The 14,192-nt window shown below is 50.2% G+C and overlaps 1 protein-coding gene across 2 annotated transcripts in view; it reads left to right on the forward strand.

Annotated features, from left to right (window-relative positions):
• CPLX2 (complexin 2) overlaps window positions 1–13,652 on the forward strand; it is a 127,575-nt gene extending 113,923 nt beyond the window's left edge. The window contains exons 4-5 of one of the 2 annotated variants that reach the window (XM_088662047.1): window positions 4,289–4,464; window positions 8,790–11,401. In XM_088662047.1, coding sequence (XP_088518173.1) covers window positions 4,289–4,464; window positions 8,790–8,987 — 374 coding nt within the window. In that variant the 3' untranslated portion in view covers window positions 8,988–11,401. Of the gene's footprint in view, window positions 1–4,288; window positions 4,465–8,789 lie in introns of both variants that reach the window. The other variant, XM_035108048.3, reaches the window with a different exon arrangement.
• Window positions 13,653–14,192: the final 540 nt, after the last annotated feature.

The raw sequence follows: 14,192 nt of genomic DNA on the forward strand, positions 1-14,192 counted from the left end.
CATGGTCAAGCACTGGCACTCAGAAGGACCAATATCCACCACAGCCACTCCCATTGGAGCTCCTGGGTGGCATTCCTGCTGATCCCACCACTGCCTTGGGGACCCCACTTTTTGCTGCTACACTTTGCCATTTCCACTCAGCTCCCCCCTGGATAGATCCTCAGCTGGTGACAGCAATGCTTTGGAGTGGGAGTCAAAACTGGTGCTCAGCTCTGGTGCACAATGGCCAACGGCCATCCTTGATGGCGCAAAATGCAGCGCTCATTGTTGACATCAAGCACTGCATTTCGAGCAACCGAAGATATCAGGCAGCTGGCACAGATCAAGCAAGGATAAGCCCTGCTTCCTCTACCATACATGGCTGCCACCCACCAGGTAGGCACATCCAGGCCCAGGGGGAAGGAAGGGAGTAACTGGCAGTGGTGGCACCTGCTGCAGCAGCAAGGGGCAAGGAATACCCACTGGAGACAGCAGCCATCAGCAGCGCTATGCCAATGGCCCACGAAAGACTGGCACCGGCCCTGACACAACAACCTGCTTTTACCCAGAGCACTCAAACAGGGCCGTTGCCATGTGCAGGTTCCCTCCCTTCCCCAAGCAGCGACCAGCCACTCTACTGCTTCTGGCTGTGTGAAGGGCTTGGCTGGTTTGGGCAAAGTAGAAATGAGTCACAGAAGTAAAGAAGGAGGGAGATGGAGCTCAGGAAGATGAAAGACCCTGAAGTCTCCTGGGGGCCTGGGGAGCCAAGGCTGGTTTGTAACTCTAAATTGCTGACAAACAGCAATGGGAAATGTTGCTGCCTAGCTTTTAGCTGAACTGCTCAGTGTCGCACAGCACATGCCAAGCCTCACAGCTCCATTGCACAGATGTGCAAAGGCTTGGGGATGAGGGAGCAGCTCCACCCCATGGTGGAGAATGCTCACAGCATCTGATTCAGAAGACGTGTGCTATGGACCTGCTACTTCAGGAAGGGCTTGTAAGGAAAGCTGGGACTGGTAAATCCACAGCCAACATCTGCTCAGGAACAACTGGTTCACAAAGCTGTCCAAATGCCCTGCTTAATCTGCATCAAAAAGTTTCTGGCTCTGTACTTAGGAGCCAAAATATAGCTGGTTCTGTCATTAAGGAGGGGAAAAGGAGGACAACCTTAGGTGGTGGGTTTTGGGCACCATTTCTCAGTATGTATCTTTTTCTCGCAGAGAAAAGCACTAGTTTATTAATTGAAAATTGGGAATGCCATGTGAACTGCTGCTCCACAAAGTGCACTGCAATAGTTGGTTGGCTAGTGCCCGTGGCATAACTGGTGACAAGAGGCACACTCTAGCCAGAGGCATCGGGATGATTTTTTTCAGGGAGGGTGAGGGACTGCAAATGCTCCAAATAAACGAACAAAGGCTACTTTCTCACAACACAAATGAGGAAAATATTGCCTGTACATTTTGCCTCATATCACAGCTTATGCAAATGCCAGAAACGTACTTACAAAAAAAGAAAAGAAACCTTTTTATTGAAATTTTTACAGTAGGTGAAAGGAAAAAGGAAAAAAAGAGAAAAGGAAAGGTAAGGAAAAGAGGGGGGAAAGAAACAAAAGAAAACAGAGGATAACAACAATAATGAAATAACATTAAAATCTAATTGGAGTTACAAAACTACGTAATATATATGTAAATATACCAAAAAAAGAGAAACCTGCGAATCTGGGGATCATGGTTTATTGGGAGGGAGCACTGCCCCACCCCTGAGACATCCAAAACTTTAGCCTGTACCACTTTGTAATTTTACAGAAAGTTAATTTGTGGTTTATTCAGTGCTTAGCAGCTGAGTGTCCCCACTGTGTCATTTCAGGAGGAGTGTTTATGTAGCTTTTGAAAACTGGGGATGGAGGATGGAGAGAGAGAGGGGGGAAAGCATTAAACAAGGTATCCTTCTCTGTGTAGCAGCTAACAGACCCATAGTATCTGGCACTCTCTTTATTTTCACTCCCTCTTTCTAGTACTAGAGTGCATAGCTTCCGTTTTTAAAACTCAAAGTTGCCAATGGGTATACATAATGGCCTTTGCTACAATCATTCCTGCAACAAGGGTGATCCCTTCCTGTGTTCCACCTCCTTACAGTAGTACTACGTAACTAAGGGAGAACAAAGATCTGGGATTCATCCTCTGTCTGAGAGGACCCTTAGTACAAGCTAGTTACATCTGAGCTCCCTCTAGAGATCTGTCAAGGAAATGTGCTAGTAGCTGTTCAATTAGCTAACATACAAGTCTCCGGCATAGTGAAAGGCCTGCTCCTGACATTTTCTTTTAGTAGTCCACCTCCTTAAGATAAATGTAAACATCAGTCTTATATCCACATTGTTTTTGCACCCCTGGAAAAAAAGGCATTTAAATACTGCATTAAAGTACTGCCCAGCTTATTTCAGCTCCCACTCAATCATCAGATTTCACATTGTCCAGAAGCAGTACAGGCAGCAGCCAAAAATTAAACAAGAAGGAGCTATTAATTGCAGGATCTATGCTACTCTGTCTTCCCCGTTACTATCAGACATCAGCAAAGGTCTTGACTGGGAGCTGCAGGGGGCAGTTTAGAACTTGCTCCCTGCAGGCTTTGCCACCTGATTCAGACTAAATCTTCCTGTGACCCAGCATGGAGTGGATCATGTAGGGCCACCATCCCCAAATAACTAGATTTTTGACCTTCTGCTGTCAGCCAGTGAGAACCATGCTGGGCCTGGGGCCCTTGCTATGCTGAGGCATTTCATCTGGGATAGGGAACTGTCAAATTTCTGGCCCTGAGATCATCTAACAGATTTTAGCTGCTTTGCAAAGCAGATGGAGAGGCTGGTGGCTGCTTTGCATTGCCCAAGGAACTCCATCCATCAATCCATCCTCCCATTCCCTTCAAAAGGTGTATTCAGAACTCCTAGGAAGAGATGGCTTATCTTTCCTTAATCCTTTGGCCTCTTCCCAGTCTTCTATTCCTGCATTTAAATTATTGGTTTTTAAAAAGAGGGATTGAAGTCAAGACAGACCATGAAATATATGGCTGAACTTGGACATAGAGGGGGGATCATAGCGACAAGTGGACTGCAGCCACTGGAAAATTATGTGGCTGCACACCTTCTCTCTGATGACTAGAGGGTAGGGTAAGAATTGGGGCAAACAACATTTGTGGTCATCAAGAGTTCAAAGGGATGTTTTAAAACCACAGCGTATCATGTCCTGGCCATGCGCAACAAGGATCGAAGAGAGCCTGCAAGTAGGACCATGGACAGCTCACTGCAGCAGGTGATGGCAGTGAGGGTAGCAAGTCAAGCCAAACCACACCACAGCTTGGACTCTTTGTTCCAGCAATTGTTTGGAGCAAACTGTCAACTTAAGGGCCAAGCTGCATGTGAGGCATACTAAGCACATCACCTGGAAGCACACCAGAGTTTTTAAAAAATAAATTAGTGAGAGGGAGGGGTTTTCATCAGCACTGTAGCATGTGGGGAATAGGAAGTTTAACTCCTTCCCACCCAGTCATGAACCTGATGAAAAGTATCCTCATTCCCCTCCCACAACAGTATTTGGCAGGGCAACTGCTGCAGAGGCTCTGTCCTTTAACCTAGTCTACCCATTCTCCATGTTATCAGGCCCCTTCTCTGAAAGTGGGGGAGGGTCTGTGTCTCTGGCTATGGTATATCAAGAGTTAAGTTGGAAGCGATTTAGGACGAGGGTATGCTTGAATGGTCACACTACATTGGCTCTATTGAGCTGTACTTACAGTGCTGGAGTGAAACAATTGCATGGTATTTACCAGAATCCCAGAACCACGCTGCTAACATTTGGATGAGCAGAAGAGGTGGCTCTCAGGGGAAGTCTCTACATTAGCTGCTTTACACACCCCAGAACTGTGGGGATTATGTAGGAGTTTCCCATATGATCTGCTATTCCCAGGTGTTCTCAGCTGATCACAGCAAGCCCTGTGCCTACAGAAAAATGAGTCCAATACCCTTTGGACACCAGGGAACGAAGCTCTCACTTCCTATCCTGAACATCATCTGAGATTGAGGGCAGTGGGGTGACCTGAAATTGTTAACTCCACAGCCAGAGATAGCACACCCAGCCCAGTTCCTATGAACTCATGCTGACCCCGAGAATGCAATAGTTTATTCCAATTTCAGTTTTTGAGGTTCGGGTGAGTGAGGCAGAGCCCACACTGCATGAGAGCATGGCTGTATGAGAAATAATAGCTGAAAAGGAACAAGCTGTGCTCAGGAGTCACTGTGGTTTCCTAACATCACTTGCAGGGGCCACCAAGGACATGGGTAAAATGCTGGGAGGCGAAGAGGAGAAAGACCCCGATGCCCAGAAGAAGGAAGAAGAGCGACAAGAAGCCCTGCGGCAGCAAGAGGAAGAGCGCAAGGCAAAGCATGCCCGCATGGAGGCAGAACGGGAAAAGGTCCGACAGCAAATCCGTGATAAGGTGCGTAACAGACACACACACACACACACACACACACACACACACACACACACAGGCTAGAAGGGAAAGGCCATATTATGTATGCATGTATGTATTCATTTATTTACAGCATTTATACCCCACCCTTTGGCCCCCCCAAAAAAAAGACTCTCGGGGCAGCTTACAAACATCTACTCTTAAGACAGCCTCTGCCCTTGGGCTCACGATCTAAAAAAAGATATTACATGGGAGGAAGGAGTAAAAAGCAAGCACAGTCACAAGTGCTTCAAGTTACAGCCTATGTCCATGACACTTCTGGTAGAAGTGGTTCACCATGTGACTCACTACCACACTAACTTCCAGTGGGTTAACATGACTAAGGGTTATTTATGCAATCCCATGAATCTTGCCCCAGTGGCATCCTCCCCTTTCCGCTTACTGAGCCAGTCACTGGAGATGGAGGAGAGGCAGTCTTTGGTGTTGTTACCGTCTTCTTCCTTCAGCGAAATGGCCTTTGGTCACCTCTGATCCCCAAATTTATTACACGAATGCTTTGGGTAAAAGAGGTTCCTTATGACTGGCAGCAAGTGCTCATCCAGCAGCTCATCCAGCAGTCTCAACCTTTCCTGCTACCCACCCACTGCTTCAGTAGCTCAGTGTGCATCCATTCTCGCCTTCACAGGGCTGCTGATGTTTTCTAGAAAGGCTTTGGGTTTCTCTCTCCTGATCCCTATGGTGATCCCAAGACCCTGTGCCTGCAGAAGTAACACCCTGTTAAGCAGAGATCACTTTAGCTCAGGCACAGGCCTCAAAGACTGCCATTCCCTCCAGGACATCACACGCTTGCACACTGATGAATGATTCTGCTCTCATCTGCTCTCGCCATTTGTGCTGCAGAGGAGAATCATTCATGAGTATGGCATGTGGTCCCAGGGGAAATTCACATCCAGAAAAGAGCCACTGCAGCCTGCCCTATACTTTGCATGTCTGCTTTGCCCCTCTCTTCCCCCACCCCCCAGCTATTGCTGGGATCCCTGTTATTTGACATGTGGCAAGGGGGAGAGAAAGGCTCATTGGAGGACCATCATCTATCCTTTGATTGGTGACCAATATGTATCAGGCATATGGACTGAAGACGTCCAGGACACAAAGGCAATTCATCAACTGTGTGTCAGCAGACTGATTCAGGTCATCAAAGGAGTTCTTGATGATTGGCATGTTGGAAGGACTCAACTCCTGATTTCATCGTGAACCCAGACCCCAAACCAGAAGGATGAGCAAAGGGATAGCTCAGTCGGTAGAGCATGAGTCTCTTAATCTCAGGGTCGTGGGTTCGAGCCCCATGTTGGGAGAAAGATTGCAGGGGGTTGGACTGGATGACCCTCATGGTTTCTTCCAACTCTACAGGTCTGTGACTCATCACTGCCTGGCAAATCCTTGGCCTGTCCTCTAGGGACTAGCTCACACTGCATTTTATTACTACTATATACTGGATAGGGACACTGGTGGCGTTGTGGTCTAAACCACTGAGCCTAGGGCTTGCCAGTCGGAAGGTCGGCGGTTCGAATCCCCGCAATGGGGTGAGCTCCCGTTGCTCGGTCCCTGCTCCTGCCAACCTAGCAGTTCGAAAGCACATCAAAGTGCAAGTAGATAAATAGGTACTGCTCCGGCAGGAAGGTAAACGGTGCTGCTCTGGTTTCACCAGAAGCGGCTTAGTCATGCCGGCCACATGACCCAGAAAAACTGTCTGCGGACAAACGTCGGCTCCCTCGGCCAGTAAAGCGAGATGAGCGCCGCAACCCCAGAGTTGTTCACAACTGGACTTAACTGTCATGGGTCCTTTACCTTTATATACTGGATAGCTGGACAACTGAATATGTGAACAGACTCCATTTAAAAGCATTGTGTGTGAGATGATAGAAATATATGCCTGTGTTTGATCATGCTAACATGCCAGTTATTGATGCATTGCATGCTCACATAGGGACAGACACACATGTGTAAAGTAGACCTTAGAAGCACGTATTTGCTGCAAGACCTTTATCTCCATGTCTGGTCTGTCTATATGTCCACCCTCTTCTCCTGAGCTGCACTGTCCGCACAAGCAGGAAGAGCATTACTAGAAAGCTGAACTGGAAGGGAACGTAATCACCTACATTGGCAGAAAGTCTGAACTTTGATTTGTGGGGAAAGGCATGCAATGGCCCACCATAAATCTATTTCGAACAAAAGCACTGAGAACAAAAGTCTCTTGGGGCAGATCCTCTCTCTGTGCCACTCAGAGAGAACCAGCATTGGGAGGAGGATTAATCAGCCAGGGCGCATCCTGCACCTCAGTGCTGAGAAGCTTTAAATGTTCCTGTTGAGCCCTGAGCAATTCCACTGGGGAAGCAAGTGTCAAATTTCAGCACAGACACAGTATTCCGCCAAGAGCAAATCAGCCAGGCTGAAGGAAGCAGCTAAAGAGATGTGAATGGTGGGAGGAGGATAACAGGGGCATCAAGAGGACAGAAACATTGTATGTGGGGAAATTGCTGTGAATGCAAAGCAACAGGAGTCCAGGGGGAGAGTGAAAAAATAGTCAGTAGGCAGAGAAGGAATTTCATGCAAGGTGGGAGGGAAGGAGGGGGGAGGGAGAGCATTCCAGAGCATAGCTGCCAAGTTATCCCTTTTTTAAAGGGATTTTCCCTTATGCTGAATAGGCTTCCTCGCGAGAAAAGGGAAAATTTGGCAGCTATGTTCCAGAGCCTCCCTGTTCAGAGGCAGTGTACCTCTGCATACCAGCTGCTAGGGCTGGACAACCAACAGGTTGTCTTCCAGGTGCGCCAGCTTCCACCTGGCATTGGGGGCGGGGCATCACATGTGTGTGATGTCACATGGTGGGAGGAGACCTAATGGGGCCCAGCGCACCCTCCAAAAGACATGACAGGGCCTACTCCCAGCCACGGGAGGGCCCAACTGAGCCCGTCACAGCCGCAGGAGGGCTCCTCTTATCCTGACTCCCCTAGCATTCAGCTTAATTGGATTTTCCCAGGTACCAGTATAATGAGAAAAGGAGGAAAGCTTCTCTCCGTCCACTTTCTCTAGAGCATGCCTAACTTTATGCACCTTTCTTATGCCCTCTTCCACCCCACCCCCCTTTGCACACTTTCCCTCTGAGCTAAAAGGCTCTAGACATATGATCCACGCTGCAAGCTTAACATCAGCGCTGGGAGCCGGGTGGGTGGGTTCTGGGAGTCTGGCAGAAAGGAACCTTTCCAAAGATGTCTCTCCCCAGTCCTTATCTCTCTCTGTCAATCACTGCCCGGTTCCTGGCTCTCACTGTCCTCGTGTTATTAGTGGGGGCGGTGTGGGTCTCCCTTTATCGCAGATATTGTAAGTGGATGTATTAGGGGCCTGCCACTCATTATCTGCAATCTTCAATATCCTTCTGCCGATACAGATAGCGAAGCAGCCAGCACTGCCTCTGCCCAGCCCATAATATCTTGCTAGCAGGGGCAGATGGGAACAGAAGATTCCAGCCTTGTGCAAATGAACACACAGAGCAAGGCTTCTTTCTCAGCTTACCATATTTTTCCATTTGGCACCTGGCCCTGCTCACCGCAGGCAAGTGGCCCTCAGAAGGCTGCCTCAAAGGAAGTGTGGCCCCAGGGCTGGAAAAGGGTTCTTCAGCTCTGCCATAACATGTTTCCAATTCCTTGCTAGTGTCTGTTGCTCTAGGTAGGAGCAGCCACTTGCATCCTTGCCTCTCCTCTTGTTGTTGTTGTCGTTGTCGTTGTCAATTTCTATACCACTTTATATTTTAAAGGGGAAAATCTCGAAGTGGTTTGCAACACATTAACACATCACATAAAGCAACCCAGAATCAAACATTGCTGAAGAAAGTCAACTATAAAGTATAAATTGAAAGCAACGTTATTAACAGGAAAATAAAATGTTACCTTACAGATTGAAAAAAACAACCACATTACTAATGGAAGTCAAATATAAAATGCATAGTTAAAACAGCGTATTTGCCCAGAGGATACTAAAGCTTGTCATTCAGCCTCATGGAGCCGAGGCAGCAACAAGAGACTGGCTTGAAGTGCAGCATAGGAAGCCTCACAGGGACATTTGTGGGTGCCGCAATGGACCCAACAATGCAGCTGCATACAGGGTTACTCAGAAGTAAGTCCCAGTGGTGTCAAAGGGGCTTAACTCCCTACTGAGCGTATACTCAGAAATCAGCCTGCAAAAATAATGGCAAAATAATTCTTTTTAAAGGTGCACTTTGCATGATGTAAACACAAACCATGTCAAACGCCTGCGTGCCTGTCTCTGACCTCTTGTGGGTGTCTCCCGTACAGTACGGTTTGAAGAAGAAGGAGGAGAAAGAGGCGGAGGAGAAGGCAGCGCTGGAGCAGCCGTGCGAGGGGAGCCTGACGCGCCCCAAGAAAGCCATCCCAGCAGGCTGCGGGGACGACGAGGACGAGGATGAGGAGAGCATCCTCGACACGGTGCTCAAGTACCTGCCGGGCCCACTGCAGGACATGTTTAAGAAGTAGCCCGGCCCCACCAGCCCCCTGCCCTGCCCTGCCCACCGTCCCTGGCACTGCCAGCTCAGAGCTTGGGTTGAGGGAGGGCGGTCCCAGTGGGGCAGGGGGGATTTACATTTATTTATTTTTTTACTTCATTTGATTCCTTTTTTTTTCTTTTGTTCCAAGGGGAGACCCCACACGTGTCCTTGTGCCACGGGGCCCCTGCCAAGCCACCGCACTGCCCTGCCCCACCCCTTTCCCCCCAGGAAGAAGCACACCAGGCACAGGGCATGCTCCCCCCTCGCTGCACCACTTGCTACCCATCAGACCAAAAACCACTCTCACCTGCTCTGCTCCCTGGAGCTGCAGGCTGGGCCACTGCCGGGAGCCTGCCTCCCCTTCTCCGACCCCCGACCCCTGCCCCGTGGCAGAGCTGGAGTTCTGTTGTGCCAAAGTGCCAGCTGGCTACATGGGGAAACGACCCCCTCTCCCCCACCCCACAAAAAAAAAACTGGGCACAGGGTGAGGAACTTGGACCAAATTCACTGATGCAACCCTGGGGAAGGGGTTTGGGCTCTGCACAATGTCGTGCCACCCCCCCCCCCACGCACATTCCTGACCCCCCCCCCATGTTGACTGCCAGGGAGGGACTGGGTGCCCATTTCCCTTCACACCTTGGGGCAAAGCCAGCCCCTGCACATTCCATCTCTTGACTAAGAGAGCGACCAACAGGAGCACCCCCTGACCTCATCCTCGCACCCAAGGGCTGCTGGGTTGTTTCTCACATGCTTGGGGGAAAGGCGGAGCTTGTTTCTGGAAGGAATCGAACTCGCACCCCCAAACACTAATGTGGAGAGACTTACCTGCACCAAGAATTACGTGTGTGGGAGGCAGGGGAGAAAGCTGTCCCTGCTACGACTTCCATTTCAAGCACGCACATTCAGACACACCTTCCACAGCCCCACTACAGCCGGCGAAGGGTCCAAGGGCCAAGGTTAAGCATCAGCTCTTCCTTGCAGGATGACCTTTGGTCTTGGGTTCCAAGACCTGTTGGCTCCTCATGGGTGTGGAGGACAAGAGGTTGGGAGGCGGCACTGTCACCCTAGCTGTCTCGGCCATCTTTTTCTGATCGAGTTCATCCTTTGTCATTTGAGCTGCAGGGGGTGAACTGGGGCAGCTGCAGGCTGCAGAGTACGAGGACCAGGGCCATCCTCTTTCTGTCATTTTGCTCTCCAAAGTGGAGGGTTTAGAGTCTTGATTTGTGGAGCAGGGGACCAAAGTGGATCAAGGGCACTTGCAGGCAGGGGCTTATTGTTGTGAATGGGTCGTTCAGATGTTGTAAACGGGTCAGTGGCAAGAGGTTTACCAGAGTTTCCCCCATAAAGGGTAAATCTGGGATAAATAAATGGGAGGGAACACAGGCAGGCATTTGCCTACGTGAGAAGCACCCATTCCATAATAAACACCCACTTTGGAGCACCCAAACTCAAAGAAAGTGGAATAGGGTCAGCACATGGAGGATGGAATAAGAGCTCCTTTTTCCAGCCTGGGAATAGCCAGCTGCATTTGTGTTGCTGGAGAACCTGAGGGTCATCATCGTCACCTTCTTTGAAGGGGGCTGAAGCAGGGACCCTGGGACAGAACTGCCAGCGTGTGTGGCTAACCCTTGGCTGGAAGATCGGTCTCTTGGGATGAGGAGCCTCAATTCATCTCCTAGGCTAGGATTGGGAGCCCATTGCTGTGGCTATCTTGGTCCCCCAGGATCCTGCTACAGGCCCCTGCAGATGCAAAAATGGTGCACAGAGCAGCACAGACACAAATCTTGCCTGCACTACTCTTGCTTCCATGACCTAAACATCTCTTCCCTTCTCATGCTGCCCCAGTTTTCTCCTTAACGGAGAAATGTCAAGGACCGCCACCCCCACCCCCATATACACAATGGTTTTTGGGCGGGGGTCGAGGTACTGCATAGTCTGTGGGACAATCTTCCGCTCTCCCACCTCTGCAGCCCCCATCCTGTCCATGGGTGTGGCAATCTCCAGATCCCCCACCCCCCAAAAGAAAAACACCCAGTGACTCCCCTTTGCTGTGCTATTGTTGCATACACTCCCTGCCTGCTAACCCCATCCTTTCTCCAGAGCCACAAGATTAAGCAAAAAGCAGTGACTAGGAGACAAGGAAGGGTGGTTTGGGAGTGGGGGGAGACGTCTCCCTGCTGTTGGTTGGCACCCTGCCAAACAACACCAGACCTTGGCCACTGCTGAAAACAAAGGCAAGGGCCCAGCCTTCCTTGAGGAAGTCTTGTGGTTCTCATTCTTCTGTATATTTGTTTGGGAAAGAAGATCCCAATTGTTCCTCCATCCCAAGATTCCCCACTGCCCCTGGGGGGCTTTTGCTTTTATGTTGGGGTTGAGTTTGAATATAAAAGAAATCTCCCTCCATTGAGTGTCCTTCCTTCCTTCCTTCCTTCCTTCCTTCCTTCCTTCCTTCCTTCCTTCCTTCCTTCCTTCCTTCCTTCCTTAATAGTTAAAGCCATATCAGTTAGACTGCAATACTATCAACACTAAAAACTCTGCGGGCCGCGCTCTCTCATCTTGTACAAAGGAGTGTCCCGGGGGGGGGGCCTCCCCCCCCTTGCCCGCTTGTCTGTGTCTCTGGCCACCCACCATGTGGCCCATGCGTGTCTTTTTTGCATTGGTGTCTCTGTAACAGGGTAATTCACCCCAACGCCTGCCATCTGTCTTATTGTCTCTGCTAGTCACTCACGAGATGGTCACTGTACGGCTCCATGGAGCTCAGGACTTGGGGGTGGGGGGCAGAGGAGCTTCGGGCAGGGCGGAGTAGAGAGGGCCAGGATGGAGGTGGCAAAGGGGAAGCAGCCCATTCAGCACCTTATTTGCTCACAAACCGTTTTTGCCATGGCCGACCATTGTGTGTGCAATCACCTCTCACCAGACACAGAGCATGACTGTGTTGTGCAGGGACTGGCCAGCGGAAATTCAGGATGCTCCCTGCTGGCTGCTGGCAGGTGAGCTCTGTGGCGAGGTGGCACTGCTTTGTCCTGGGCTCTCACACGTCCGCTGTCTGCTGCTGGACCCTGCTGGCTGAATGCTGAAAACTGCAATAAGTCCACTTCTCACATGGGGCAAAGGGCTGATGCTGAAGCCAGCTTCCTGCCTTTGGGGTGGTGTTGCTGATGCTCTCGGTTTACTTTATTTTTTTAATGCTACAGCCACACGTTGGTGGCCCGATCCCACACAGTAGGCTTTGACAGCCCTGGATCCCACTGGCTGCAAGGCTTCTGCTGGCCTCTATATCATGACCTTGAGCTTCTGATGTTGTCTTTGCGGCACTGGGAGGCACTGCACTGCAACAGTTCCCAGGCCATCACCAAGGTAGCCTGGAGGAAACCCCTTGCCTGGTGCTTCATCATTATCACTTTTAGTAAATTGAGAAGAAGCTGCTTCTAATATGATGGTGTATGTGCACTTCAGTGTGTGTATGCACATAAAGGGGGGGGGGTAAAAGTTTTAGCATATACACCAGTAGGTTTAAGCCAGCCTCCCTCCACCATCCCATGTATAAGGCAAATAAATCTGGCCACTTCCGACATCCCTTAACTCCCTTTTTCTCCTACACATTTTAAGGCTCAGAATCACACATATGAGTGTCTGTTTACATTAGTGCATGCCTGACTCTGTGTGTGTGTGTGTGTGTGTGTGTGTGAGAGAGAGAGAGAGAGAGAGAGAGAGAGAGAGAGAGAGAGAGAGAGAGAGAGAGAGAGAGAGAGGAAGGAATGCTCACTATTCCTATGATGTGGTGCATATCTCTGTGAGCGCGTGGATGCATGAGAATGTGGGCAAAGCCAGTGGTGTACATGTGAATGTGCCAGTACTTGTTGCGAGGGCGGATGTGTGTGCATTGGCACAAACCCAGGGGGTGTGCTGGAGTCTCCAGTGTGTCAGTTCCAATGTGTTCCAAGTGTGCAACCCATTTGTTTACAGATTGCTTCCAGAGCAGGATATCCCTCAGGGGCTCCACATGGGCACAGAAGAACTGATCCCAGTCCCCTCCATGACCCAGTCAAGAGCATTGCCGGAGGGGCCCTGCATCCTCCCCACCCCACTGTGCATGCATTCCCCTTTGTCTGCTTGCCTTTCACTGCTCTGTATTGGGAGGCGGCAGGCAGCCCTACTGCCTTGTGCACTAACCTGCCGGAATGTGTAAACCATCCTGCCTTGCTTGTGCCATCTCTGCTTTCTAGGGTCATTGTGTCTACCTGGCTAGTCCTCATCCCACCTGCACCTGGGAAGGACATCGAACACAGCGATGGGGCTAAGTGTGCTGAAGGGGTTCCCCAATGGAAAGATATGGGGCAAGCCGAGCACCCTGCGGGCCCTTCAGGTTAAAGCTGCTGGGGGATGTCCGTCTCCCGCCAGAGAGATGAACACCTTAGGCTACGGAGTGCACCACTTCTGAGCCATTGCCCTCGCACTCCGCCAGCCTTTCCATTTAACCTGGAGGACCAAGCAGGGAGCCGGTGACACCCCTTTCCCTGCCTAGGTGGGGTGGAGGACGCAGGCAGAAGGGGACAGCAAAGAGTCAAAGAGCCTCCATCCAGCCACCCTATGGTGACCATCCTGCTCTTACTAGTCTTTGAAGAAATAATAAAATAAAGAAATTTGTACATTGCCCTGTGTCAAGCGTTTCTCTGGCTGCACGTTTGGGAGGAGGGATTGCAGCAGCAGCAGCAGTTATAGAGAAGAGAATTGAGGTTGACACAGGAGCAACGCTTTGTGGGAGAGTTGTGGGACTGCCTCTGGTGCTCAGATTTCAAAGCAGACCCTGGAGACCCTTTTGTAACAGCTCCCTTCCCTACAGGTTTTAGACAGCTAAGGTGGGAGTGTGTTTTGTCTAAAACTGGGAGAGGGGTCTGGGGAATTGGATTGGATCCCTCCCTCCCCATTCCCCCATTAATTCAAGTGTTGCCCCCTCTTTGCAGAGAGACTAGTTACAGAAAAGGAGAAAGAATTTTGATAGGATGAAACACTTTGCTAAGTTTGCTGTAGGCCTGGGCTAGAGAGCCAGTTCCCCTCCCACACACACACACACACACACACACACACACACACACACACACGTGTGTGATGTTGCTAGACTACAAGTCCCATCATTCCTAACCATTGGGCATGCTGGCTGAGGTTTGTAGAACTGGAGACTCCCCCACAATGC

The sequence above is a fragment of the Zootoca vivipara genome, chromosome 2 (genome assembly GCF_965207765.1).
Source record: "Zootoca vivipara chromosome 2, rZooViv2.hap1.1, whole genome shotgun sequence".
NCBI classification, from domain to species: Eukaryota; Metazoa; Chordata; class Lepidosauria; order Squamata; family Lacertidae; genus Zootoca; species Zootoca vivipara.